The sequence below is a fragment of the Schistocerca serialis genome, chromosome 8 (assembly GCF_023864345.2).
Source record: "Schistocerca serialis cubense isolate TAMUIC-IGC-003099 chromosome 8, iqSchSeri2.2, whole genome shotgun sequence".
NCBI classification, from domain to species: Eukaryota; Metazoa; Arthropoda; class Insecta; order Orthoptera; family Acrididae; genus Schistocerca; species Schistocerca serialis.
In genome coordinates, this window is record NC_064645.1 from 422,781,169 (window position 1) to 422,807,840 (window position 26,672).

The 26,672-nt window shown below is 43.7% G+C and overlaps 1 protein-coding gene across 1 annotated transcript in view; it reads right to left on the minus strand.

Moving 5' to 3' along the window:
- The window catches only part of LOC126417045 (KH domain-containing, RNA-binding, signal transduction-associated protein 2-like), a 318,731-nt gene that overhangs the window by 53,640 nt on the left and 238,419 nt on the right, over positions 1-26,672 (minus strand). Inside the window, exons 4-5 of the mRNA XM_050084936.1 lie at positions 23,123-23,269; positions 11,672-11,798 (exon numbers count right to left, since the gene is read on the minus strand). Coding sequence (XP_049940893.1) covers positions 11,672-11,798; positions 23,123-23,269 — 274 coding nt within the window. The remainder of the gene's footprint in view (positions 1-11,671; positions 11,799-23,122; positions 23,270-26,672) is intronic.

A 26,672-nucleotide genomic window follows, 5' to 3' on the forward strand; every position in this document is an offset into this window, starting at 1 on the left:
CAGTATGTAGCATCAGTAAAAATACGGCAGGATCGCTGTGTTGCGAAAGCGACGTAGGCAGCTGGTGGAACAATGAGGCAGGGCCAAGGCTCGACGCATGGATTCCTCCACCCTACCGGAAGGTCCTCCTGCCACTGGCTGCGGTTTCTCTTCTGGAGGCATGCAACTGGCTCACCCCCTTGGACCTTCATCAGATACGTCTGCTGACTATAAAGAAATTAACTGGACATAAACCCGAGAATTAGCCTGAAGAGTAGGAGTAGGAAACTAGTGGAAATGTTGCGAAGGCTGATAACTCGGAAAGATTCTATCGATATATCGAATTATTCAGGATGATCCATGTAACTATGAGAATTAGAGGGACTCTTAAGAGGGGGATGTTAGTTAAAAACACATGCTATTTAAAAGATGCACCAGATCTACAACTCAGCATGAAATTAGCACATTTACACTTACTTTTACGGAATTTCAAAATTTTATTTTCAAAACAAGTACATATACCTCTTTCTCAGAAACTGTACAAGGTATTTCTATAAATTTTTCCATGTGTGATCTCTTTGCCCACAGTAAGTACCTCACATGATGTTTTTGAATATATCGAATAGGAGAATTTTAATAACTTTTCAGTTTTAATTCTTTAAGTATAATATGCAAAATCTCAAGCACTTGGCCCCATATCTCAACTTACACCGGTACTTTCAAATTTTACTCTTGAGATAACATTTAATAGGTGTATAGAAATAAGAGTACAAAGATTCATAATTCTAGCCTTCATAGATTATGAGAAAACGATACATAAACCTCAAGAAACATAATTTTCAGTAAATGCAATTTACAGTTCAACCCAAAGCTTTTTCTGATATCACTTCTTCAGAAGGTCTCAGATTTGTACTCAGGAACCTCTTTTTCCTCTGGTCACTTGTTTCCGCATTCCTTCCTTTACCAGGACCTCAACTGACTTTTCAGCTGCAGAGAGGCGCTATAAATTTGTTTTTCTCAAGATAAAAAGAAATGTTTAAATGTGTGTGAAATCTTATGGAACTTGACTGCTAAGGTCATCAGTCCCTAAGCTTACACACTACTTAACCTAAATTATCCTAAGGACAAACACACACACCCATGCCCGAGGGAGGACTCAAACCTCCCCTGGGACCAGCTGCACAGTCCATGACTGCATTTCTCAAGATACCTTGAGCGAAATTTTCTATCTTAAAGGTCTTTCTCTCTAGAACCTTCTTATTCCCTGCGTTCCCAAATTAAATACAATAAATATATCTTATGTTGCAATTATGACAACTGCAGCAGATGAAAATGTGAGTTTAGGACTTTGTTTCCACATGAGTGAATTTAGAGACTCATTGGGATTCTGTACTGTGCCATTTACAGACATTTGTAGACTCATAGCTGATCTATAAAACTTGTATCACAGTCTTCTAGACATATGCCATGCAAGTTTGTTTGAAAGGAATCTGTGAAATCGTTGTTCACCTAGCTAGTATTGAGTGGTTGCTTCAAAAAGCGGGCATGGCAGGAAGACCATGTCCACATTTCATTATTTTTCAAGGACATCAGATGTCATTTCCTTATTGAAATTTTGCGAACTTACTGTCCGAGAGTTCTGTCACTGAATAAAAAATAAATTTAAAATTCACATTTTCGGTCAATTTTATGAATGGATTTGATGGTGAAAAACTGTTAATGAAAGTGGATTTGAAAGTAAATTAATTTAGTTAATTTAACTGATATTGGCTCTGAGATGTATGCACATCGCCTGTTCCTCTCATTACCGATTATTATATTAAAAATTTCTTCATAGTAGTTTCAATTTAGATGAGATAAGTTGTAACATAGTAAATATACAGGAAAGTGTATGTAGGAAGAGGTCTAAGATGTAACATGTTAGTAAAGTATTTCACTTACACTGAAATTTTTTTTCTGCATATCAGTATGTCCTGTTTATTGTTTTTTGTATTTATTTCATTATTTGATAGAAATAATTTTATTGTAATATATTGTCTTGCTACAGTTTTAGAACTGATTTCTTATGTTATTATTTACTGGTTACGTAATTGGTTTATGTAATATTAGTTTAAATTTGTTAAAGTAAATTTAATTTCTTGTACCATTTGTTTCAGAGTTCATCAAAATTTTGCTGATTACTTATTTTACATGTTGTAGACTGATTTACAAATAATTTATAGTCAATGTATCATACTTACTGATAAGTTATTTGTACAAATGAAATATTAATACTTTTCTAAGATATATAGTTTTCTAAGAAAAAAAGATGGACACCCAGTTCTAAGCAAAGAGGGGAAAACAGAAAGGTGGAAGGAGTATATAGAGGGTCTATACAAGGGCGATGTACTTAAAATATTATGGAAATGGAAGAGGATGTAGATGAAGATGAAATGGGAGATACGATTGTGCGTGAAGAGTTTGACAGAGCACTGAAAGACCTAAGTCGAAACAAGGCCCTGGGAGTAGACAACATTGCATTAGAACTACTGACGGCCTTGGGAGAACCAGTCCTGACAAAACTCTACCATCTGGTGAGCAAGATGTACGAGACAGGCGAAATACCCTCAGACTTCAAGAAGAATATAATAATTCCAATCCCAGGGAAAGCAGGTGTTGACAGATGCGAAAATTACCGAACTATCAGTTTAATAAGTCACAGCTGCAAAATACTAACGCGAATTTATACAGACGAATGGAAAAACTACGTTTCTAGCAATTGTAGACTTAGAGAAAGCTTTTGACAATGTTGACTGGAATACTCTCTTTCAAATTCTAAAGGTGGCAAGGGTAAAATACAGGGAGCGAAAGGCTATTTATAATTTGTACAGAAACAAGATGGCAGTTATAAGAGTCGAGGGGCATGAAAGGGAAGCAGTGGTTGGGAAGGTAGTGAGACAGGGTAGTAGCCTCTCCCCAATGTTATTCAATCTGTATATTGAGCAAGCAGTAAAGGAAACAAAAGAAAAACTCGGAGTAGGTATTAAAATCCATGGAGAAGAAATAAAAACTTTGAGGTTCGCCGATGACATTGTAATTCTGTCAGAGACAGCAGAGGACTTGGAAGAGCAGTTAAACGGAATGGACAGTGTCATGAAAGGAGGGTTTAAGATGACATCAACAAAAGCAGAACGAGGATAATGGAATGTAGTCGCATTAAGTCGGGTGATGCTGAGGGAATTAGATTAGGAAATGAGACACTTAAAGTAGTGAAGGAGTTTTGCTATTTGGGAAGCAAAATAACTGATGATGGTCGAAGTAGAGAGGATATAAAATGTAGATTGGCAATGGCAAGGAAAGCGCTTCTGAAGAAGAGAAATTTGTTAACGTCGAGTATAGATTTAAGTGTCAGGAAGTCGTTAATGAAAGTATTTGTATGGAGTGTAGCCATGTATGGAAGTGAAACATGGACAGTAAATAGTTTGGACAAGAAGAGAATGTAAGCTTTCGAAATGTGGTGCTACAGAAGAATGCTGCAGATTAGGTGGGTAGATCACGTAACTAATGAGGAAGTATTGAATAGGATTGGGGAAAACAGGAGTTTGTGGCACAACTTGACAAGAAGAAGGGATCAGTTGGTAGGACATGTCCTGAGGCATCAAGGGATCACAAATTTAGCATTGGAGGACAGTGTGGAGGGTAAAAATCGTAGAGGGAGACCAAGAGATGAATACACTAAGCAGATTCAGAAGGATGTAGGTTGCACAGGATAGATTAGCATGGAGAGCTGCGTCAAACCAGTCTCAGGACTGAAGACCGCAACAACAACAAGAAAAAGTTAATTTGTTTATATTTAATTTTTTAAATATAAATGTAAACTTATTTATTCTTTAAGTGGTAAGCCTTAAGGTTATTAACCTATAATTTGTTCATTTTAAAATATAATAGTAAGCTATAAACCAGCTATCTCAAAGATTACATTTTAATTCATTATTTTAAAATTTGATTTTGTAATTAATTTAGGTATTTTATTAAGATATGGGATTTCGCAATTTTTGTAATAATGCCAAAATTGGTATATTTATTCTCATTTAAGTATTTGTTGTTGTTAACTTGTTATCAGAAACTGGGAAACATTGATTTTTGACTTCTTATCATAAACATTTCTTCTTGATAATGTTTTGAGGTTTGGTCTGCTCACTGAGGAAAAATTTTTCGTGAATTTACAAGGTGTTACGAATGTGCAAGGGTAGCATTATCAGTAGACTCTTAATTAGTGGCTGGAATTAATGAAATCAACTGGATGTTAAAAAGTTTTTGAATTTATTTTTAAGAGGAAAGGCTTAAATTTATCTTTAGGACAAGAAGGCCCTATAGATTTTAATATAATCTTATCTATAATTTTTTGTTAGTCGTTCTGTATTCGATGATAAAGGTTCGTTGGGGAGACATGAAGGATAATTAAACTCATTATTGAATCATTAATTTATGTTTATCATGATCCATAATCGATGATCATAAGATTAAGGTACCTTGGGGATTACAGTGTAATTGTTTCTGACGTCTCATATCGACAAAGCAAATTCCGACCTCGATGTTGGATTAAGAAAAATTTTGGGTGCAGGAGCCCAGTGATTAGCTCTGTTCGACCTTTAAATTCTTACATGATGTGCGTTCAGACCTGACCTGCGTGGGACAAGTAGGTTTCTATCCTACGTTTATTTGCCTACATTAGCACGAGAGACCATGTCAGGTTTTTTTTTCCATTTTCTGTCCCAGGTCCCCCCTCAACGAATTTCTACGGCGTGCTTACCTGCGGGTCTGGCGGCCGCGAGCCCGCGGAAGGCAGGGTGCAGCAGCAGCTGCTGCGGCTGGTAGAGGTAGCCCGCCGCCGCCGCTGCCGCCGCCGCCGCAGCCGTCGCGGCGCGCCCGTTGTGCTGCCCTCCGTAGACCAGCGCGGCGCCCGTCGTCGGCACCGCCTGCACGCGGCCGTTCTGCACCGCGGCGCCAGCCGCACCTGCAAGGAGACACCGGGGAGCGTGCTGAGCCGCCAGGATGCACGGGAGTATGTGTGGGGGGTAGCGTTACAAGAACACCAGAGGCTGCAATATCAATCAGTTCCATGGCCACACTGGATCACTGGCTAAAGAGGGCGGTAGATCTCGGTTTATTTGTAGAATAACAGGAAAACGCAGCCAGACAACAAAGGAGACTGCCTGAGTTTGTACATTGAGGTGACAAAAGTAATGGGATAGCTATAAACAAATGCACAGATGGTGGCAGTAGTGCTTACACAAGGCACAAAAGGGCAGGCAGTACATTGGCGGAGCTGTCCTTTGTACTCAGATGATTCATGTGAAAATGTTTCCTATGTGATTACAGCTCCACAACGGTGGTTAACAGAATCTGAACGCGGAATTGTAGGTGGAGCTAGACGTATGAAGCTTTCCATTCTGAAACCATTACGGAATTCATTATTTTGAGATCCACACAGCCAAGAGTGTGGCGAGAATACCGCATTTCAGGCATTACCTCTCACCTAGACAACACAGTGGCCGACGGCCTTCACTTAACGACCGAGTGCAGCGGCGTTAGCGTACAGTTGTCAGTGCTAATAGACAAGCAACACTATGTGAAATAACCGCAGAAATCTATGTGGGACGTACGATGAACGTACCCGTTAGGACAGTGGGGCGAAATCTGGTTTAAATGGGTTACGGTACAGACGACCGACGCGACTGCCTTTCCTAACATAAGAACATCGTTTGCAGTGTCTCCTCGGGTCATAACCATAGCGGTTGGACCCTCTACTACTGGAAAACAGTGACGTGTTCAGACGAGTCCCTATTTCGGTCGGCAAGAACTGCCGGTAGGGTTCGCGTGTGGCACAGACGTCACGAAGCTATGGTCCCATGTTGTCAAGCAATGTCCAAATGGTTCAAATGGCTCTGAGCACGATGCGACTTAACATCTGAGGTCATCAGTCCCCTAAAACTTAGAACTACTTAAACCTAACTAACCTAACGACATCACACACATCCATGACCGAGGCAGGATTCGAGCCTGCGATCCTAGCAGTCGCGCGGCTCCGGACTGAAGCGCCTAGAACCGCTCGCCCACAAGGGCCGGCAGCAATGTCCAAGCTGGTGGTGACTCCATAATGGTGAGGGCTGTGTTTACATGGAATCGACTGGGTTCTCTACTCCAGCTGAACCAACCACTGACTGCAAATGGTTACGTTTGGATACTTGGGTACCATCGATGGACTTCATGTTCCCAAACACTGAAGGAATTTTTATGGATGACAATGCCGTGTTTCACTGAGCCATAATTGCTCACAATTGGTCTGAACAACATTCTTGAGAATGCGAGCTAATGATGTGGCCACCCAAATCGCCCGACGTGAATCTCATGCTTTGCCCAATATTTGCGCGGGGGACTTTCAAAGAGTTTTTGAGTCTGTGCCATGTCGAGTTGCTCGACTACGACGGGAAAAAAATGGTCCGATACAATGTTAGCAGATATGGCATGACTTTTGTCACTTCAGGGTATGTAGCATAACACGGCTAATCCATACTCCGTTGGGAGACTATTTTGGTTCAAATCAAAAAGTACGAATAAGGTAAAACAGTAGTCTCATTTCTTCCGCTGGCTGCTGTACGGCTTTAGCAGTGTCCCTAATGCAAAAGTTTGAAGGTATGGCATCGGTGATATGAATGTTTATCGATAATTTGTTTTAATTTTGCGCTAGGCTTCCCTACATGCCCTTTCGATATATTATACCTAAAGGTACTAAGATTTTAGAGAACATTATCGTATACGGACACTCTCAAATGAAATATAAGAGTTAAGGAAGCAATGTGTGTGAAATGCGCAATGCGAGGATCTCGTTTTCTCTCCTAGAATTTCTTCCACTGGCCGAATTGAAGCAAACGCTGGCCAGATCCGAGTCACGGTCTGCCAGTTGTCCACCCGTGTTCCTTATTAATCCAATATATACTCTCAATATTTGTTTGCATGTGTGTTTGTTTGCTTGTCTCCTATGCGCTCCTATACCATTCAATCGACGGCAATGAAATTTTACTGAGTTGTTGTACGCACATCTGTGAAGCTTTCTCTAGGGGGTAAGAACCAGTTACCACCGATGTGGACGCAGGTTGAAATGGCTGACATAGAAACTTAGCTCAGGAACGTAAGGAATAATTTCTACGAAATTTTATACAAAAATGAGTCATTATTTTGTTGCAACTAGTGCACTAGTGGTTTTCGCTGTTTCCTCGATACCAGGGGGTCCAATATTGGATTCCCGGCCGGGATGGAGACTTCGTCCGTTTGGGGGTTTGGTGTCGTGTTGCCCTCATAGTCATCACTACGCAAGTCGTCGAACTGGCGTCAAATAGGAAGACTATCATTAGGCAGCCGAACATCATCAGATGGGGCTTCCCGGCCAATAATGCCATGCAGTCATTATATTTTTACGGTTCCTTACCTCAACCGGTAAAATCGGACCCCTTGTAGGTTCTATTTGCTGCATTCCTGTTTGTCTGTCTATCCTACTGTTAAGACCACTTTATCTCTTGAACGGATTGATATATCCGGTCGAAATTTAAGTCCCATACCGAGGTCTACGATTCCCTGCCGGCGTAATTAGTCTGACCTTTTAAGTCGATGCAGTTCAAAGATACGGCCGTAAATATCACATTTTTGCTGCTCGCAGACTTACTGTAGAAAACCTGTATCTGAACTCCAGAATGAGATTTTCACTCTGCAGCGGAGTGTGCGCTGATATGAAACTTCCTGGCAGATTAAAACTGTGTGCCCGACCGAGACTCGAACTCGCGGGCAAGTGCTCTACCAACTGAGCTACCGAAGCACGACTCACGCCCGGTACTCACAGCCGAAGGTATATTGACAAAAAGTATCGATATACCGAAGGAATAAATATCGCAATATCGGCCTATAAAAATACGGTCTGTGCATGCTAAATACTTTGCCGAATAATAGAGTATATTTAAGTACTGATTTATTATTATATTCTGTACATACAGAAACTAGCAGCCTGCCTATCCCCCTTAGACCAAGAACTGAAAGAAAAACACATAATTCGAAAATCTGTAAGTTAATAATGGGACTCTGTACAGATGAAAAGTTGGTATTACAATACTTTTTTGGTCGACTGTTGGGTTGTTGATTAACAACTGTGTACATGGTGCACTGTCATGCAGTATTTCATTCCAGTTAACCACTCATACCTTCCATTCTTAATTCGTCGTTGGCAACGTGTCGAAACAGACCTTTTTCACGTTGATGTAGGAAAACTGCGAAGTGAAGATAAACGTTGCAGTTTCGGTTGGTAGCGCCGAGCGCCGATTACGGCTGCATTTACCCTCAGACGTCCCCACCCACCGCAAAGATCAGTCTTGTCATTTAGATTGTTAATCATCATTTTAAATTGTAAGACATTTCCAGGGGCAGATGTGGACTCTGATTACAATCTATTGGTTACGAACTGTAGATTAAAACTGAAGAAACTGCAAAAAGGTGGGAATTTAAGGAGATGGCACCTGGATAAACTGAAAGAACCAGAGGTTGTACGAAGTTTCAGGGAGAGCATAAGGGAACAATTGACAGGAATGGGGGAAAGAAATACAGTAGAAGAAGAATGGGTAGCTTTGAGAGATGTAGTAGTGAAGGCAGCAGAGGACCTAGTAGGTAAAAAGACGAGGGCTAGTAGAAATCCTTGGGTAACAGAAGAAATACTGAATTTAATTGACGAAAGGAGAAAATATAAAAATGCAGTAAATGAAGCAGGCAAAAAGGAATACAAACGTCGCAAAAACGAGATCGACAGGAAGTGCAAAATGGCTAAACAGGGATGGCTAGAGGACAAATGTAAGGATGTAGACGCTTATCTCACTAGGGGTAAGATAGATACTGCCTACAGGAAAATTAAAGAGACCTTTGGAGAAAAGAAAACCACTTTTATGAATATCAAGAGCTCAGATGGAAACCCAGTTCTAAGCAAAGAAGGGAAAGCAGAAAGATGGACGGAGTATATAGAGGGTCTATACAAGGGCAATGTACTTGTGGACAATATTATGGAAATGAAAGAGGATGTAGATGAAGATGAAATAGGAGATATGATACTGCGTGAAGAGTTTGACAGAGCACTGAAAGACCTGAGTCGAAACAAGGCACCGGGAGTAGACAACATTTCATTAGAACTACTAACGGCCTTGGGAGAGACAGTGCCTTTGTGGCACAACTTGACTAGAAGAAGGGATCGGTTGGTAGGACATGTTCTGAGTCATCAAGGGATTACCAATTTAGTATTGGAGGGCAGCGTGGAGGGTGAAAATCGTAGAGGGAAACCAAGAGATGAATACACTAAACAGACTCGGAAGGATGTAGGCTGCAGTAGGTACTGGGAGATGAAGAAGCTTGCACAGGATAGAGTAGCATGGATAGCTGCAACAAACCAGTGTCGGGATTGAAGACCACAACAACAACAACAACAACATCATTTTCAGTAATTGTTTTTGAAGAATGCCGATATGAGGAAATAGCACACAGATGTGGTTCAGCTTGTCTCAGGAGAGGGTGCAGTGGATTTATGACACCTTCCCAGCCGGATTAATGGTCCCATCCAGTCCAGAATGTGGACTACGTCCTATTGATAAGTGGGCTAGTATTACCAAGTAATCACTTCAATAATATCACATACCCCTCAAACAACGAAGTTTCATTTCGTTTCCTCGTCTCATTCTGGCTGTTTTCCTTTTTTGTCAACTATTGTACAACTTGTTTTTTTCTCTATTTACCAAAACATATTTTGACATCTTTGTGTCAACTTGAGTTGGCCTCTAATCCTTTGTGTAAATATATGTTAATGACTATTTTAGTATTTTAGGCCTACGAACGAAATAGAATTTTTTTTTAATTTTGCATATTTGTTCATCTGAAACTATTTATAGGAGGACGTACTGAAAAGTAATGCCGCCGAATTCATTATGTGAAAGCTCTCGAAGCTCTTTAAATAAAACAAACGTTGTTAACATTTTACTTCCTAGATCTCTATTTTTACATATTTATTTCTCAGCGCAGATAGAGTGACGAAGAACACATATCACCCAACGAGAGACCAGTTCGTTGATATCGTCGCTGTAGAAGGACTGATACTGCTGACTGAGCCACAACCTCACTTCTGCTTCCACCGCTTCATCGCTATCAAATTGATGTCCACGAGGGTGTTCTTTAAGTTTCGCAAACAAATGAAAATCCAGTGGGGCCAATTCGGGACTGTATGGAAGATGGTCGGTGACAGTGATCCCAAAGTGTCGAATTGTTGCAGATGTCGCCGCACCCATGTGTGCTCTGGCAGTGTCATGCTGAAGCAGAGGGTACTCCATGTGTGGACAAACTCTTCGAATTCGAAACTCGAGTACAGTACGCTGTTTCTCACGCACCGACTTTGTTAAGTTATTCACATTCGTGTTACATGCTACAATTTGGAACCCTCTACGTTTTTACGTAGATATGAATAACAGAGATATAGAATGTTAATAAAGTTTGTTGTATTTAAAAAGCTTTAATAGCTATCACATAAAATTTTTTATTATTATTATTTTGAGCTTTTCCTCATTACAGAGGCTTATCTCCAACATAATAATTTACTCGAAAATTACTATACAAAGAATAAACATTCTTAAACTATGTTTTCAAAATATTCCTCCAGGTGTTTCGATCTTGTGTGTTCTCTTCCTCTGCGCCCATTCTCCTCTTTGTGTGCCGCACATTTTGGAGCCAGGTGGTCATAGGTCGTCCTCTTCTTCTTCTCCCCTCCGGTTCCCACACCAGTATCAATTTTTGCATTCTGGCTTCCTCCATTTGTCGTACATGCCCGTACCACTGTAATTTTTTTCCTATCCATTACGTCGCAGATTCTTTCTTTCATTTACATTCTTCTTATTATTTCGGTGTTCCTGATTTTCTCTTTCCTGGAGATTCTTGCCAATTTTCTCCAGAAGTCCATTTCTATAGCTTTCAGAAGTATTACTTTTCAACTCATCCTCCTACATTAACTGTGAACCTGGATTTGCTGAGGGTAGTTTGCTTTCATGTAAAGTAATCGGAAGCATTCGCTTAAAGAGTACTACTACTGAAAACCATTTTTCCGAAAACAGCAGTGGTGCAAATTCTCTGCTTACGTTTTCTTTTGTATTGTACGTCGTTAGTATGTTTTCTTTTTTGGTTGTAATAAGCTGGTTTTTATACCTTTACCACTTGACTCCCACCTGTCACCTCACATTTTCCTACACGAATGTGAGATTTGGAAAAACCTCACCATACCCTTAGATGGATACTATGTTACTGCTGCTACTCGCTTGACCATCGTTTTATTTTTGTATAGTTTAGCGCCAATTCTGAATGTTCAGTGCGTATTTGGTCGTTAATTTACTGGGGGAAACTTATTTGATTTGATCTGTGTATGTCTCTCTCTCTCTCACTCTCTCTCTCTCTCTCTCTCTCTCTGTGTGTATGTGTAGCGTAACAACTGCAGACCTGTCAGCTGGCTCACGTGTGTCTGTGTGTGTGTGTGTGTGTGTGTGTGTGTGTGGGTGGGTGGGTGGGTGGGTGAGTGTGTGTGTGTGTGTGTGTGTGTGTGTGTGTGTGTAGTGTAGTGTAGCAAGTGCAGAAGTGTCGGCTGGCTTACCTGTGGGCGACCCTGCTGGGGAGGCTGGCGAGAGGACGTCGGCACCGGCGGAGGCTGCGACGGCGGAGGGCGCGCTCAGCAGTTGCATCTCGCGCATCTGCTCCTGACGGATCTCGTCGTTGTAGTCCTGCCAACACAGAAGTCCACTGTGTCCTGACTGAAAAGTTTCTGAAGTCTCAGATGAATATGAGTCAACAGAGTGGCGCTCAGGGACGTACACGATGACAGCCCTCATTTCTAACGTCAGCAAGGCAGCCAGAGAGGAGGGTTTACATATCCTGCAGTTAGTTAACCTCGAATAAAAATAAATGACTTGAAGATTAAAGGCAGCTACCTACACTTCTGCTGATTAACCCTTTATGTGGCACTAATAAATACGAGGGCAATTTCCTAACAACCTCCGATTGGTCACGAAACGGAAAGCACAGAGAAAATAAAAAAAATTCCAGAATGAGATTTTCACTCTGCAGCGGAGTGTGCGCTGATATGAAACTTCCTCGCAGATTAAAACTCTGTGCCAGACCAAGACTCGAACTCGGGACTTTTGCCTTTCGGGGGCAAGTGCTCTAGCAACTGACCTACCCAAGCACGACTCACGCCCCGTCCCGTTCGAGTCTCGGTCTGGCACACAGTTTTAATCTGCAGGAAGTTTCAAAAAAAAAAAATTATTCAGAACATATAGCTACACCTAACAACTCCTTCTCTACATAGTCATCGCTCCGATTTAGATATTTTTCGTAATGTGGCATCAACTTTCCAATACCCTATACTGCTCTGTAGCTTGTCTGTGCGAAATTGTTGTCACAGCCAGTAGTTCATGCGAGCAAAGAGATTAAAATCTGGGGACTCCCAGTCCGAGTTGTATGGTCGAAAGCGATGCAGGAGCGCTTTCGTTGGACCTGCAGTTTGCGGCTGAGCACTGTCGTGAAGAAGGACACACGTGACAGTTATGTTGTGTGGGCTGGATGAAATCAGGCGGAACCCTCAGCAGGCACATTGCACTTGGAGGGAGACACTGTTCCTCTAGGCATTTTTATGTGCTCACTGTGCGGTCAGAACCGAAAAGTGCGACGTGACGCGATTTACTAGCAACCGAGAGACACTGCACAACAAAGGTTCATCGGATTTTCTGTACGAGATCAAGAAAAAAAGTCGTTACGGTGTTGGATTGCCAAGTGGGATAGCCGTGTTCAAACCTGCCTCGTGACATTTTTTTTCCGCTGTTCGCTTTATTCAAATATACATCTGGTCGTGTAACTTCTGTTTGCAAGAGTGAGGTTTATGGTACAGTCCTATAATGACAGTCGATTCTGCACAACTACTCTATTAGCAGCCGTAACGAAGTGGCTTCTGCAGACGTTTGATGAGAAGGCGACAAGTCAACCGAATCCTCGAACGGAAAACACGTTTGCTGTGTCATACACGGCATCAGTGACAGTACATGTGTTATGGGATGGAATCTCTTATCGACGTACCTAATTTGCACATCTGGTAGGTGAGCGAGATATGCCTCTTTGCCCTATCTGCGTGTTCGTATGAATGTGAATGTGATCACTCCCAAGGGAAGGATGAAACCATAATAGCCGGCCGTTGTGGCCGAGCGGTTCTAGGCGCGTCAGTCCGGAACCGCGCTTCTGCTACGGTCGCAGGTTCGAATCCTGCCTTGGGCATGGATGTGTGTGCTGTCCTTAGGTTAGTTAGGTTTAAGTAGTTCTAAGTTCTACGGGACTGATGGCCTCAGACGTTAAGTCCCATAGTGCTCAGAGCCATTTGAACCATTTGAAACCATAATAGTTTGTCACATAAATTGTAACAAAAGAGCTGAACTGTGTCACAATCACACAGTTTCTCTGCGCTCTGTCAAAAAATATTTTTTTTAACGTTTTCAAGTTGCATTCCGTTTTGAAAGTCTTGAAACTTTAATTCCTTTGTTTCAAAACAGTTCACACCCGTTTATTTGTTGTTTTCATTTCTGTTAGACGTCTGTGTGGTATCTCGCCTGCTCTCACTATTCATCACATTTACGTGTGACTGTAACGTCTTTTTACTACATGAATCATACTCTACAACTAATGTATAGCATGACAACTGCAAAGACTACAGAAAGAGAACAAACATTTCAATGACCGGACGGACAGTTCATAATGTTGTGGAAAAAAAATGGAACAAGGGAGTTTCCACCACGGCTCGCCGGCATAGCTGTCCAACACCATTAACACTTGCCCACGACGCCATTACTGTTTCTGGCTGATCTTTATTGCACTTTCTATTCTTGGACCGTTTACTGTTCTTATTTTGCTTTTCTTCGTGGTTCAGTACTCCTTTTTCCTGTTTCCATACTTGGTTCGTGTTCAGTTTTTGATGGGCTATCCACTGGGCCATCTTACCACTAAATCTGAGAGGGGTGCGATGGGGAATTTCCCTTGTTAGCAAACTCCAAGAAATACACTCCTGGAAATGGAAAAAAGAACACATTGACACCGGTGTGTCAGACCCACCATACTTGCTCCGGACACTGCGAGAGGGCTGTACAAGCAATGATCACACGCACGGCACAGCGGTCACACCAGGAACCGCGGTGTTGGCCGTCGAATGGCGCTAGCTGCGCAGCATTTGTGCACCGCCGCCGTCAGTGTCAGCCAGTTTGCCGTGGCATACGGAGCTCCATCGCAGTCTTTAACACTGGTAGCATGCCGCGACAGCGTGGACGTGAACCGTATGTGCAGTTGACGGACTTTGAGCGAGGGCGTATAGTGGGCATGCGGGAGGCCGGGTGGACGTACCGCCGAATTGCTCAACACGTGGGGCGTGAGGTCTCCACAGTACATCGATGTTGTCGCCAGTGGTCGGCGGAAGGTGCACGTGCCCTTCGACCTGGGACCGGACCGCAGCGACGCATGGATGCACGCCAAGACCGTAGGATCCTACGCAGTGCCGTAGGGGACCGCACCGCCACTTCCCAGCAAATTAGGGACACTGTTGCTCCTGGGGTATCGGCGAGGACCATTCGCAACCGTCTCCATGAAGCTGGGCTACGGTCCCGCACACCGTTAGGCCGTCTTCCGCTCACGCCCCAACATCGTGCAGCCCGCCTCCAGTGGTGTCGCGACAGGCGTGAATGGAGGGACGAATGGAGACGTGTCGTCTTCAGCGATGAGAGTCGCTTCTGCCTTGGTGCCAATGATGGTCGTATGCGTGTTTGGCGCCGTGTAGGTGAGCGCCACAATCAGGACTGCATACGACCGAGGCACACAGGGCCAACACCCGGCATCATGGTGTGGGGAGCGATCTCCTACACTGTCCGTACACCACTGGTGATCGTCGAGGGGACACTGAATAGTGCACGGTACATCCAAACCGTCATCGAACCCATCGTTCTACCATTCCTAGACCGGCAAGGGAATTTGCTGTTCCAACAGGACAATGCACGTCCGCATGTATCCCGTGCCACCCAACGTGCTCTAGAAGGTGTAAGTCAACTACCCTGGCCAGCAAGATCTCCGGATCTGTCCCCCATTGGGCATGTTTGGGACTGGATGAAGCGTCGTCTCACGCGGTCTGCACGTCCAGCACGAACGCTGGTCCAACTGAGGCGCCAGGTGGAAATGGCATGGCAAGCCGTTCCACAGGACTACATCCAGCATCTCTACGATCGTCTCCATGGGAGAATAGCAGCCTGCATTGCTGCGAAAGGTGGATATACACTGTACTAGTGCCGACATTGTGCATGCTCTGTTGCCTGTGTCTATGTGCCTGTGGTTCTGTCAGTGTGATCATGTGATGTATCTGACCCCAGGAATGTGTCAATAAAGTTTCCCCTTCCTGGGACAATGAATTCACGGTGTTCTTATTTCAATTTCCAGGAGTGTATCTTGCAGGGCAAAAACGTCGAATATCCCTCAGTCATGTACCTATCTGTTCTATTGAGATTTAGTACTAGACGAACAGAATATCTCGCAGAACCATACTAGAAAATTACCCATCTTAATATATGATAAAAGCAGCCAAGCTTTCCACGCTGATTTACAAAGTATAGTTTTAGAAGAGTAGTGCTTGCACTCATTTAGTAAGCGAGCAGTGTGGTGTAATAGAGGTATCTCGTTTTATCCCCAAATCGTTTAACGCGAATGCCAGGGAGTTCTCTTAAAAGGGCACAGCTTATTTCCTCCCCTATCCTTCAAAGAATCAGAATATGTGCTCCATCTCTTACTGATTCATAGTTGATGGGACATTATACCCTAATCTTCTTTCCTCCCTTTCTATTAATAACTTGGTGGTTTATCATAGTTTCAGATTCACTTGTTCATGATGATGATAAACCCATTTGCTGGCGACGATACCATGCATTTAAACTGTATCACTGCAAACTACCGGGTGATCAAAAAGTCAGTATAAATTTGAAAACTTAATAAACCACGGAATAATGTAGACAGAGAGGTAAAAATTTACACACATGCTTGGATTGTCATGGGGTTTTATTAGAACCGAAAAAAAAACAAAGTTCACAAAATGTCCGACAGATGCCACTGGACAGCAAAACGTCAGTGACTGCGCATGATAATCGTGTATAAAAGGAGCTGTAATAAGAGAGAGAATCAGATGCACCAGCAGTCGCAGCATGTTGACGTTACCTGAAAAGGCGCTTTTAGTGAAGCTGTATTATCAGAATGGGGAATGTGCTAGTTCAGCGTTACGATCCTATCGAATGGGTAAAGGTCCGTTGACAAATGCAGCTGTGGCGAAAATGATTTCAAAGTTCGAAGCCACGGGTAGTTTAGACGATAGACCCCGTAGTGGCCGACCGAACACAAGGCGTAATGCGGCTGAGACAGTTCAGGAAGAGATTGACACTGTAGCAGGTTCGTCTATGCACGGGGAAGTCAGCGCTGGTGCAGTCGCACGTCGCACCGGCATTCCATACACTACTGTTTGGCTGGCACTGAGGCGTACCCTCCGATGCTATCCGTACAAAATCCATCGGCATCATGAACCGTTACCTGGCGATTTAGTGAAGCGGAGGGCATTTGCGGTGTGGGCGTTTCAAAAGGTGGCGGAAGATGACGATTGGTTGAGTAACGTGTTGTGGACCGACGAAGCTCATTTCACGCTTTGAGAGTCTGTCAATGGCCACAGCTGCAGAATTTGGGCTACCGAAAATCCTAGAACTGTCGTGGAAACTCCATTGCACGACGAGAAAGTCACGGTATAGGTTTGATTTACCACATCTACCGTTATCGGGCCTTTTTTCTTCGAGGAAATGCGTGATTCTGGTTTTGTAACTTCTACCATGACGGGTGAGAAGTACGCCGATATGTTACAGAATCGCATCATCCCCAGCCTGCCTGATAAACACCGCCGTGCGGGATTAGCCGAGCGGCCTAGGCGCTGCAGCTACGGACTGTGCGGCTGGTCCCGGCGGAGGTTCGAGTCCTCCCTCGGGCATGGGTGTGTGTGTTTGTCCTTAGGATAATTTAGGTTAAGTAGTGTGTAAGCTTAGGGACTGATGACCTTAGCAGTTAAGTCCCATAAGATTTAACACACATTTGAACATTTTGATAAACACCTGCTGGAATGTACGATGTTTATGTAGGATGGCGCTCCACCGAAATATTGCTAGACGCGTGAAAGATCTCTTGCGCGCGTCGTTTGGTGATGATCGGGTGCTCAGCCGCCACTTTCGTCGTGCTTGCCTTCCCAGGTCCCCAGACTCGGTCCGTGCGAGTATTGGCTTTGGATTTACCTGAAGTCGCAAGTGTATCGTGATCGACCGACATCTCTAGGGATACTGAAAGACAACATCTGACGCCAATGCCTCACCATAACTCCGGACATGCTTTACAGTGCTGTTCACAACATTATTCCTCGACTACAGCTATTGTTGAGGAATGATGGTGGACATATTGAGCATTTCCTGAAAAAAAAAATCACCTTTGCTTTGTCTTACTTTGTTATGCTAGTTATTGCTATTCTGATCAGATGAAGAGCCATCTGTCGGACATTTTATGAACTTTGGTATTTTTTTGGTTCCAATAAAACCCCATGCCATTCCAAGCATGTGTGTCAATCTGTACCTCTCTATCTACATTAACCCGTGGTTAATTCAGTTTTCAAATTTGTACTGACTTGTTGATCACCTGGTATATAGGGTGATTCAGCTGCCCTAATAATGATTTTATACAACCCACAACACCTTAAAATTCCATATGCAAGATTTTCGTATTGTCTCACTCACTACATGAAAAGTATTAGTCCTATAGAAAAAACGAACGGGAAATTTTTGTAGGTAATTTATTCTATTTAAATTTTGTACTGGAAGACGTTTTCGGTAGAGATCGTAGTTTTCGAATATTCAAGCAAAACACGTTTTTCTTGAATAACCTGAAAACTGTGGCCTCCAGCGAAAACGAGTTCCAGTACAAAATTTAGTTACATTAAATTTCCCACGAAAAATTGTTTTCATTTTTTTCTGTAGGACGACTAGTTTTTATGTAGTGAGCGAGAAAAAATGAAAATCCCGCATGTGGTATTTGAAGGCATTGCGGGTTGCATTAAACCGATTGGCAGGGGCAGGTGACTCACCCTGCGAGTATATAACGTGAGATATTGCAATAGTAACTATCACACATCAGTATATTAGAGTTTATTCTGATTTTTCTGAGCCGTAAAATAACGCGGATGGTGGTGTCACGCATATACATTCTGTCCAAGCTCTCAGCAACCACAGCTGCGACCTAGTTAAAGTTTTAAGGGGATTGGAAAAGTGCAACTTGGTAAAATGTATGTTGTTGTGGCGCTGGATTATCCGTAAAGGAGCGAGTGTTTTTGAGGTTCTTGCAGCGGAGAAAAATGCTTCAGTTATTTTCTGTCGGCAAGGCAAGTCTCCAAGTATATTTTCAAGATGTTTTTATTTATCTAGGCGAGAGGGTAACAGAACATTTTTCTTGGCGTCATATTTCGTAGTGAGTAACGATGTCCCATTCCGGTTAGGGATATTAATTTCAAGCAGTGTGAAGCCTAAACTCTAACTACAACCGCCTATTTCGGATAGTATTTAGAAACTAAAGTGTCTGGTGGTTGAAATGAAATGCCAGTGATTGTATCTCATTGCCTAATACAGAGTTTCATCCTCTGTGTGTGGAAGATCCTCGACGTTGTACATTAATGTCCTGAGCACTTTATCTTTGCAACTGTGTTTGTATAACATAGTTGACATTTCTGTTGTTATAGTTACGTAAATAAACACTCGGTTAAGGTGATCGGATTATACATCCTTACTTTCTGAACTCGAGGACGACACCGTGTACAGTGATACAGCATATAATTTTCCTGTTGCGCGTTATGTCTGTTAGAGAACTTTTATGATCATTCTTTTCTAAAGGAACAGTGATAGGTGTAAAGTACCTTAACATGCTGCAGAAACGAATTGTGCCAGCCGTTAACCAACTGTAAGGAGATCACGATTTTTTGCGAAGAAGATGGTGCACCGTCACATTACTTTTGTGACGCGTGCGGCAAGATTTGCTGAGTCTTGGATAGGCCGGGAAGTAAGTGCTGAGTTTCCACCCAGATCCCTAGATCTATCATCGTTAGAGTTCTTTCTGAAGGACTCCGTTTACGCTAAGAGCCACTTAAGTACGGCTAGAGCCATGAGAGAGGCGATTGTGACTGCCTGTGCATCAACTCCAATGAAACCATAAAGTGTGTGTCGATCTGTTCCGTAGTGAAGCAGATGCCGTATTGCTGCTGATGTATTTTGCACAGCTACAACAGCAAAACATTACTAGTAATGTCGTGACCATCTGAGTGACTTAAAAAACCATAGTTTTCGTTATGCTTGTTCGAGTTCAGCAGTTACATACAACTGCTTGTTCACAGAAAGATCCGTACCTAAAGACTGTAAAATTGCTGTAGTCGCACCAATACCAAATATGGGGAAATAGAACTAATAGGCTGAATTGCAGGCTCATATCGCTAACGTCGATTTGCAGTAGGGTTTTGGAACACATACAGCGTTCGAACGTTATGAATTACCTAGAAGGAAACGATTTATCGACCCATAGTCAGCACGGATTCAGAAAATATCGTTCTTGTGAAACACAACTAGCTCTTTAGACTCATGAAGTAATATGTGCTATTGAAAGGGAATGTCATATTGATTCCATATTTTTAGATTTCCAGAAGGCTTTCGACACCGTTCCTCACAAGCGTCTTCAAACCAAACTGCGTTCCTGCGGAATATTGCCTCAGTTGTGCGACTGGATTCGTGACTTCCTGTCAAAAAAGTCGCAGTTCGTAGTAATAGACTGAAAGTCATCGAGTAAAACGTAAGTAATATCCGGCGTTCCCCAAGGAAGTGTTACAGACCCTCTATTGTTCCTAATCTTTATTAATGACGTAGGAGACATTCTGAGTAGCGTCTTAGATTGTTTGCAGATGATGCCATCATTCACCGTCTTGTAAAGTCATGGGATGACCAAAACGAATTGCAAAATGATTTAGATAAGATATATGCATGGTGCGAAAAGTGACAATTGACCCTGAATAAAGAAACGTTTGAAGTTATTCACAAAATGGTGCAAACGGCTCTGAGCACTATGGAACTTAACATCTATGGGCATCAGTCCCCCAGAACTTAGAATTACTTAAACCTAACGAACCTAAGGACATCACAAAACACCCAGTCATCACGAGGCAGAGAAAATCCCTGACCCCGCAGGGAATGGAACCCGGGAACCCGGGCGCGGGAAGCGAGAACGCTACCGCACGACTACGAGCTGCGGACTATTCACATGAGTAGTAAAAGAAATCCGATAAATTTGGATTACGCGATGAGTCACACAAATCTGAAGGCTGTAATTTCCATTAAATACTTAGGGATTACAATTACAAATTACCTAAATTGGAACGCTCACATAGATAACGTTGTGGGTAGAGCAAACCAAAGACTGCGATTCATTGGCAGAACACTTAAAAGCTGCAACAGGTCTACTACAGAGACTGCTTGCACCACGCTTGATCGCCACATTATAGAGTATTGCTGTGCGGTGTGCGATCCGCGTCAGGTGAAACTGACGGATAACATCAAAAAAGTTGAGAGAAGGGCAGATCGTTTTGTATTATCGCTAAATAGGGAAATAGTGCCACAGACATGTTACGCTCATTGGAGTAAAAATAATTAAAACAAAGGCGTTTTTCATTGCGACGGGATCTTCTCATGAAATGTCAATCACCAGTTTTCTCCCCCGATTGCGAAAACATTCTGTTGGCACCAACCTACATAGGGAGAAATGATCATCAGAATAAAATAAGATAAATCATGGTTCGCATAGAAAAATTTAAGTGCTCGTTTTCCTGCGCGCCGTTGGAGGGTGCAACGGCAGAGAGACAGCTTGAAGGTGGTCTATTGAACCCTCTGCCAGCAACTTTATTGTGAATGTTGTTGTTGTGGTCTACAGATCACAAACTGGTTTGATGCAGCTCTCCATGCTACTCTATCCTGTGCAAGCATCTTCATGTCCCAGTAGCTACTGCAACCTACATCCTTCTGAATCTGTTTAGTGTATTCATCTCTTGGTCTCCCTCTACGATTTTCACCCTCCACGCTGCCCTCCAATACTAAATTGGTGATTCCCTCATGCCTCAGAATATGCCCTACCAACCGATCCCTTCTTCTAGTCAAGTTGTGCCACAAATTTCTCTTCTCTCCAATTCTATTCAATACCTCCTCATTAGTTACGTGATCTATCCATCTAATCTTCAGCATTCTTCTGTAGCACCACATTTCGAAAGCTTCTATTTTCTTCTTCTCTAAACTATTTATCGTCCACGATTCACTTCCATACATGGCTACACTCCCTACAAATACTTTCAGAAACGACTTCCTGACACTTAAATCTATACCCGATGTTAACAAATTTCTCTTCTTCAGAAGCGCTTTCCTTGCCATTGCCAGTCTCCATTTTATATCCTCTCTACTTCGACAATCACCAGTTATTTTGCTCCCCAAATCGCAAAACTCATTTACGACTTTAAGTGTCTCATTTCCTAATCTAATTCCCGCTGCATCACCCGATTTAATTCGACTACATTCCATTATCCCCGGCTTTTTTTGATGTTCATCTCATACAGGGTGTTACAAAAAGGTACGGCCAAACTTTCAGGAAACATTCCTGAAGTGGACATGTGTCCGGAAACGCTTCCTTTCCATGTTAGAGCTCAATTTATTACTTCTCCTCAAATCACATTAATCATGGAATGGAAACACGCAGCAACAGAACGTAACAGCCTGTCTTCAAACACTTTGTTACAGGAAATGTTCAAAATGTCCTCCGTTAGCGAGGATACATGCATTCACCCTCCTTCGCATTGAATCCCTGATGCGCTGATGCAGCCCTGGAGAATGGCGTATTGTATCACAGCCGTCCACAATACGAGCACGAAGAGTCTCTACATTTGGTACCGGGGTTGCGTAGACAAGAACTTTCAAATGCCCCCATAAATGAAAGTCAAGAGGGTTGAGGTCAGGAGAGCGTGGAGGCCACGGAATTGGTCCGCCTCTACCAATCCATCGGTCACCGAATCTGTTGTTGAGAAGCGTACGAACACTTCGACTGAAATGTGCAGGAGCTCCATCGTGCATGAACCACATGTTATGTCGTACTTGTAAAGGCACGTGTTCTAGCAACACAGGTAGAGTATCCCGTATGAAATCATGGCGGTGAATCGAGGACGTACAGTACATACTAACGAAACTAAAATGAGCTCTAACATGGAAATTAAGCGTTTCCGGACACATGTCCACATAACATATTTTCTTTATTTGTGTGTGAGGAATGTTTCCTGGAAGTCTGACCGTACCTTTTTGTAACACCCTGTACACTCCTTTCAAGACACTGTCCATTCCGTTCAACTGCTCTTGCAGGTCCTTTGCTGTCTCTGACCGAATTGCAATGTCATCGGCGAACCTCAAAGTTTTGGTTTCTTCTCCGTGGATTTTAATTCCTACTCCGAAGTTTTCCTTTGTTTCCTTTACTGCTTCCGCAATAAACAGATTGAATAACATCGGAGATAGGCTACAACCCTGTCTCACTCCCTTCCCGACCTCTGAGAATAGCAGAGTAATAACGTAGTTGCAGATGTATAGTAATTAAAGTTCAAAAAATGTAAGCCTATTTGTGGGACACCTTGTATGTGGAAGACTAAGCACTTAATAATACTACTACTACTATTAATAATAATGACAATAACAATAATAACAGGCCCGATCCATCCGCTTAGGAATATAACCAAAAGTCCTCCAAGATATTTCTCTCGACTTATTACGCAGCACTGCGGGGAACTTATTCGGGAAACCCTTCGGTGTTGGTGCGTGTACACCTAAGACAGGGGAAGCCCCGGGACTGCGGCGGCGGCTATGGGTCTTCTGGCGCGTCCGCGGCCGCTGCTACTCACCGGCACGAGGAACTTGCGGACCTCGGCGAGTGCGTAGGCGATGCGCGCGTGCGCCTCCGCGGGCGGCGCGAACGCCGTGATCTCGACGTGCAGGTCGTCGTTGAAGTGGGCGTACTTGGGGTCGCTGGACGCGCGCAGCTCCTCCTCCTGGAACAGACAGAGGCGGGCTTCACGCGTGGGCCACCCAGGGGTCGGGGACCTTGCCGCAGGGCGCGCGGCGAGGTGCGGCCGCGAAGCTCATGAGCACGACCGAGGCAGGCAGCCAGGCGCACTACCATACCGTTACATACCGATACATAGCAGAGACGCTGAAACGAATTGATACATGAATTTAATATCCAAACAGAGAGGTAAAAATGCACTACTGCCCATTAAAATTCCTACACCACGAAGATGACGTGCTGCAGATGCGAAATTTAAGCGACAGGACGAAGATGCTGTGATATGCAAATGATTAGCTTTTCAGAGCATTCACACAAGGTTGGCTGACATGACGAATGTTTCCAACCGATTTCTCATACACAAACAGCAGTTGACCGGCGTTGCCTGGTGAAACGTTGTTGTGATGCCTCGTGTAAGGAGGAGAAATGCGTACCATCACGTTTCCGACTTTGATAAAGGTCGAATTGTAGCCTATCGCGATTGCGGTTTATCGCGTCGCCATATTGCTGCTCCCGTTGGCCGAGATCCAATCACTGTTAGCAGAATATAGATTCGGTGAGTTCAGGAAGGTAATACGGAACGCCGTGCTGGATCCCAACGGCCTCGTATCACTAGCAGTCTAGATGACAGGCATCTTATCCGCATGGCTGTAACGGATCGTGCAGCCACGTGTCGATCCCTGAGTCAACAGATGGGGACGCCTGCAAGACAACAACCATCTACACGAACAGTTCGACGACGTCTGCAGCAGCATGGACTATCAGCTCGGAGACCATGGCTGCGGTTACTCTTGACGCTGCATCACAGACAGGAGCGCCTGCGATGGTATACTCAACGACGAACCTGGGTGCACGAATGGTAAAACGTCATTTCTTTTCGGATGAATCCTGGATCTGTTTACAGCATCATGATGGTCGCATCCGTGTTTGGCGACATCGCGGTGAACGCACTCTGGAAGCGTGTATTCGTCATCGCCATACTGGCGTATCACCCGGTGTGATAGTGTGGGGAGCCACTGGTTAGACGTCTCGATCACCTCTTGTTCGCATTGATGGCACTTTGAACAGTGGACGTTACATTTCAGATTTGTTACGACTCGTGGCTCTACCCTTCAATCGAACTCTGCGAAACCCTACATTTCAGCAGGATAATGCAAGACCGCATGTTGCAGTTCCTGTACGGGCCTTTGTGGATACAGAAAATGTTCGACTGCTGCCCGGGCCAGCACATTCTCCAGATGTCTCACCAATTGAAAATGTCTGGTCAATGGTGGCCGAGAAACTGGCTCTTCACAATACGCCAGTCACTACTCTTGATGAACTGTGGTATCGTGTTGAAGCTGCATGGGCAGCTGTACCTGTACACGCCATCCAAGCTCTGTTTGACTCAATGCCCAGGAGTATCAAGGCCGTTATTACGGTCAGAGTTGATTGTTCTGGGCACTGATTTCTCAGGATTTATGCACCCAAATTGCGTGAAAATGTAATCACATGTCAGTTCTAGCATAATATATTTGTCCAATGAATAGACGTTTACCATCTGCGTTTCTTCTTGGAGTAGCAATTTTAATGGCCAGTAGTGTATTTCTGCTACGTTGTACAGCTTTTCCCGCTCTGGGAGCTATGCGTCTACATCTACGTCATATACAACAGAAATTTTGCAAGGCTGCGTTTACTTTCCACAAAACAGTTGAAACGGATGAGAGTACACCAGAAAATTGTAAGGAATACAGAACCTAATGAACTGCAACATACATAACGTTAGACAAAAGTCTTCTTCTTTTTTTCCAATTTAACGGATTTTTACACAGATTCTGGCGACTAGTTAATGAACTCAATATAGGATGTGACCACCTCTGGCAGCAATATAGGCCTGATAGCGATGGGACATGCTGTGAATGATGTCACCAATCTCATGTTCTTCCTGCAGAGCTGCTCACAATTTTGGAGAGATGCAAGTCGTCTCCCTATTGTGTCCGACATGCTCGATGGGAAGGTCAGCGTTGGCCGCAATATTGATGGTTTATTGATAGCAAAAGCGATTTTCAATCACATAGTGCTCATCTTCAGTGCTGTGGTGTACAAATTACACTCATAGACACCCGTATCGAGTTATCAGTAACCAAAACTGAGAAGTGATCACCATAATAATAGAGTTATTGTGACCGCTTCTTAGTTTTGGTTACTGGTAACTTGATACCAGTGTCTATGAGTATAGTTTGTACACCACAGCACTGAAGTTGATCACTATGTGATTGAAAATCGATTTTGCTATCAATAAACCATCAATATTATGGCCAACGCTGACCTTCCTTTTAATTTAACATATGTGGTCGTTGTGCACACAGCACTCCATGGAGTCGCCAGTCAATGCTCCATGGGAGTCATATCGGAAGATCGAGAACGCCACGCGATGCGTTCAATATATCCCGTTTCCAAGAAAACATCAACCAGGTGTGCTCTATGATGCCGAGCATTATCGTCAACCAGTAAGATGTCTGGGCCAACAGCACCTCGCAACAATGCCGCATGAGACTCCAAGATCTAAAAATGGTTCAAATGGCTCTGAGCACTATGGGACTTAACATCTATGGTCATCAGTCCCCTAGAACTTAGAACTACTTAAACCTAACTAACCTAAAGACAGCACACAACACCCAGCCATCACGAGGCAGAGAAAATCCCTGACCCCGCCGGGAATCGAACCCGGGAACCCGGGCGTGGGAAGCGAGAACGCTACCGCACGACCACGAGATGCGGGCAGACTCCAAGATCTCCTCACGGTACCTGACAGCAGTTAAATCTTGCTAGTTCACCCGTACAAGTTCACGAAGAAGTGTTCGAGCTGTGAACATAACCCCTGCCATACATTAGGGATCCTCCTCGATATCGGTCTCTTTCCACAGTTTTTGGGTACAGAAATCGCGTTCCGCATGATCTCCAGATGCTAATCCGTCGGGAATCACTCTCTACACCAAATCCGGAACCATCTGTGAAATGAACATTGGTCCACCATTCGACCGTCCAGGTGGCATGTTAGTGGCTCCATTCTAGACGTTCGCTTCTGCAATGTCGTGCCAGAGGTAAGCAGATAGCAGGTCTCCGACAATATGGGCTACTCTGTTGAAGTCTTATGCACACCGTTTGCCTCGATACAACGCCTCCTGGGGATGCTGCGAGGTCAGATGCCAGTTGCAGTACAGTACTACGGCGCTACCGTCGCACCCTTACAGCCAAATAATGGTCGACTCTTTCTGATGTCACACGTGGTCGGCCCTGTTCTTGTCTCCGGGATACAGGTTCGGTCTCTATAAACTATTGCCCCATCCGAGAAACAAGACATCGATTCATGTTAAGCCGTCGGGCGACAACAGTTTGCGATTGTCCTG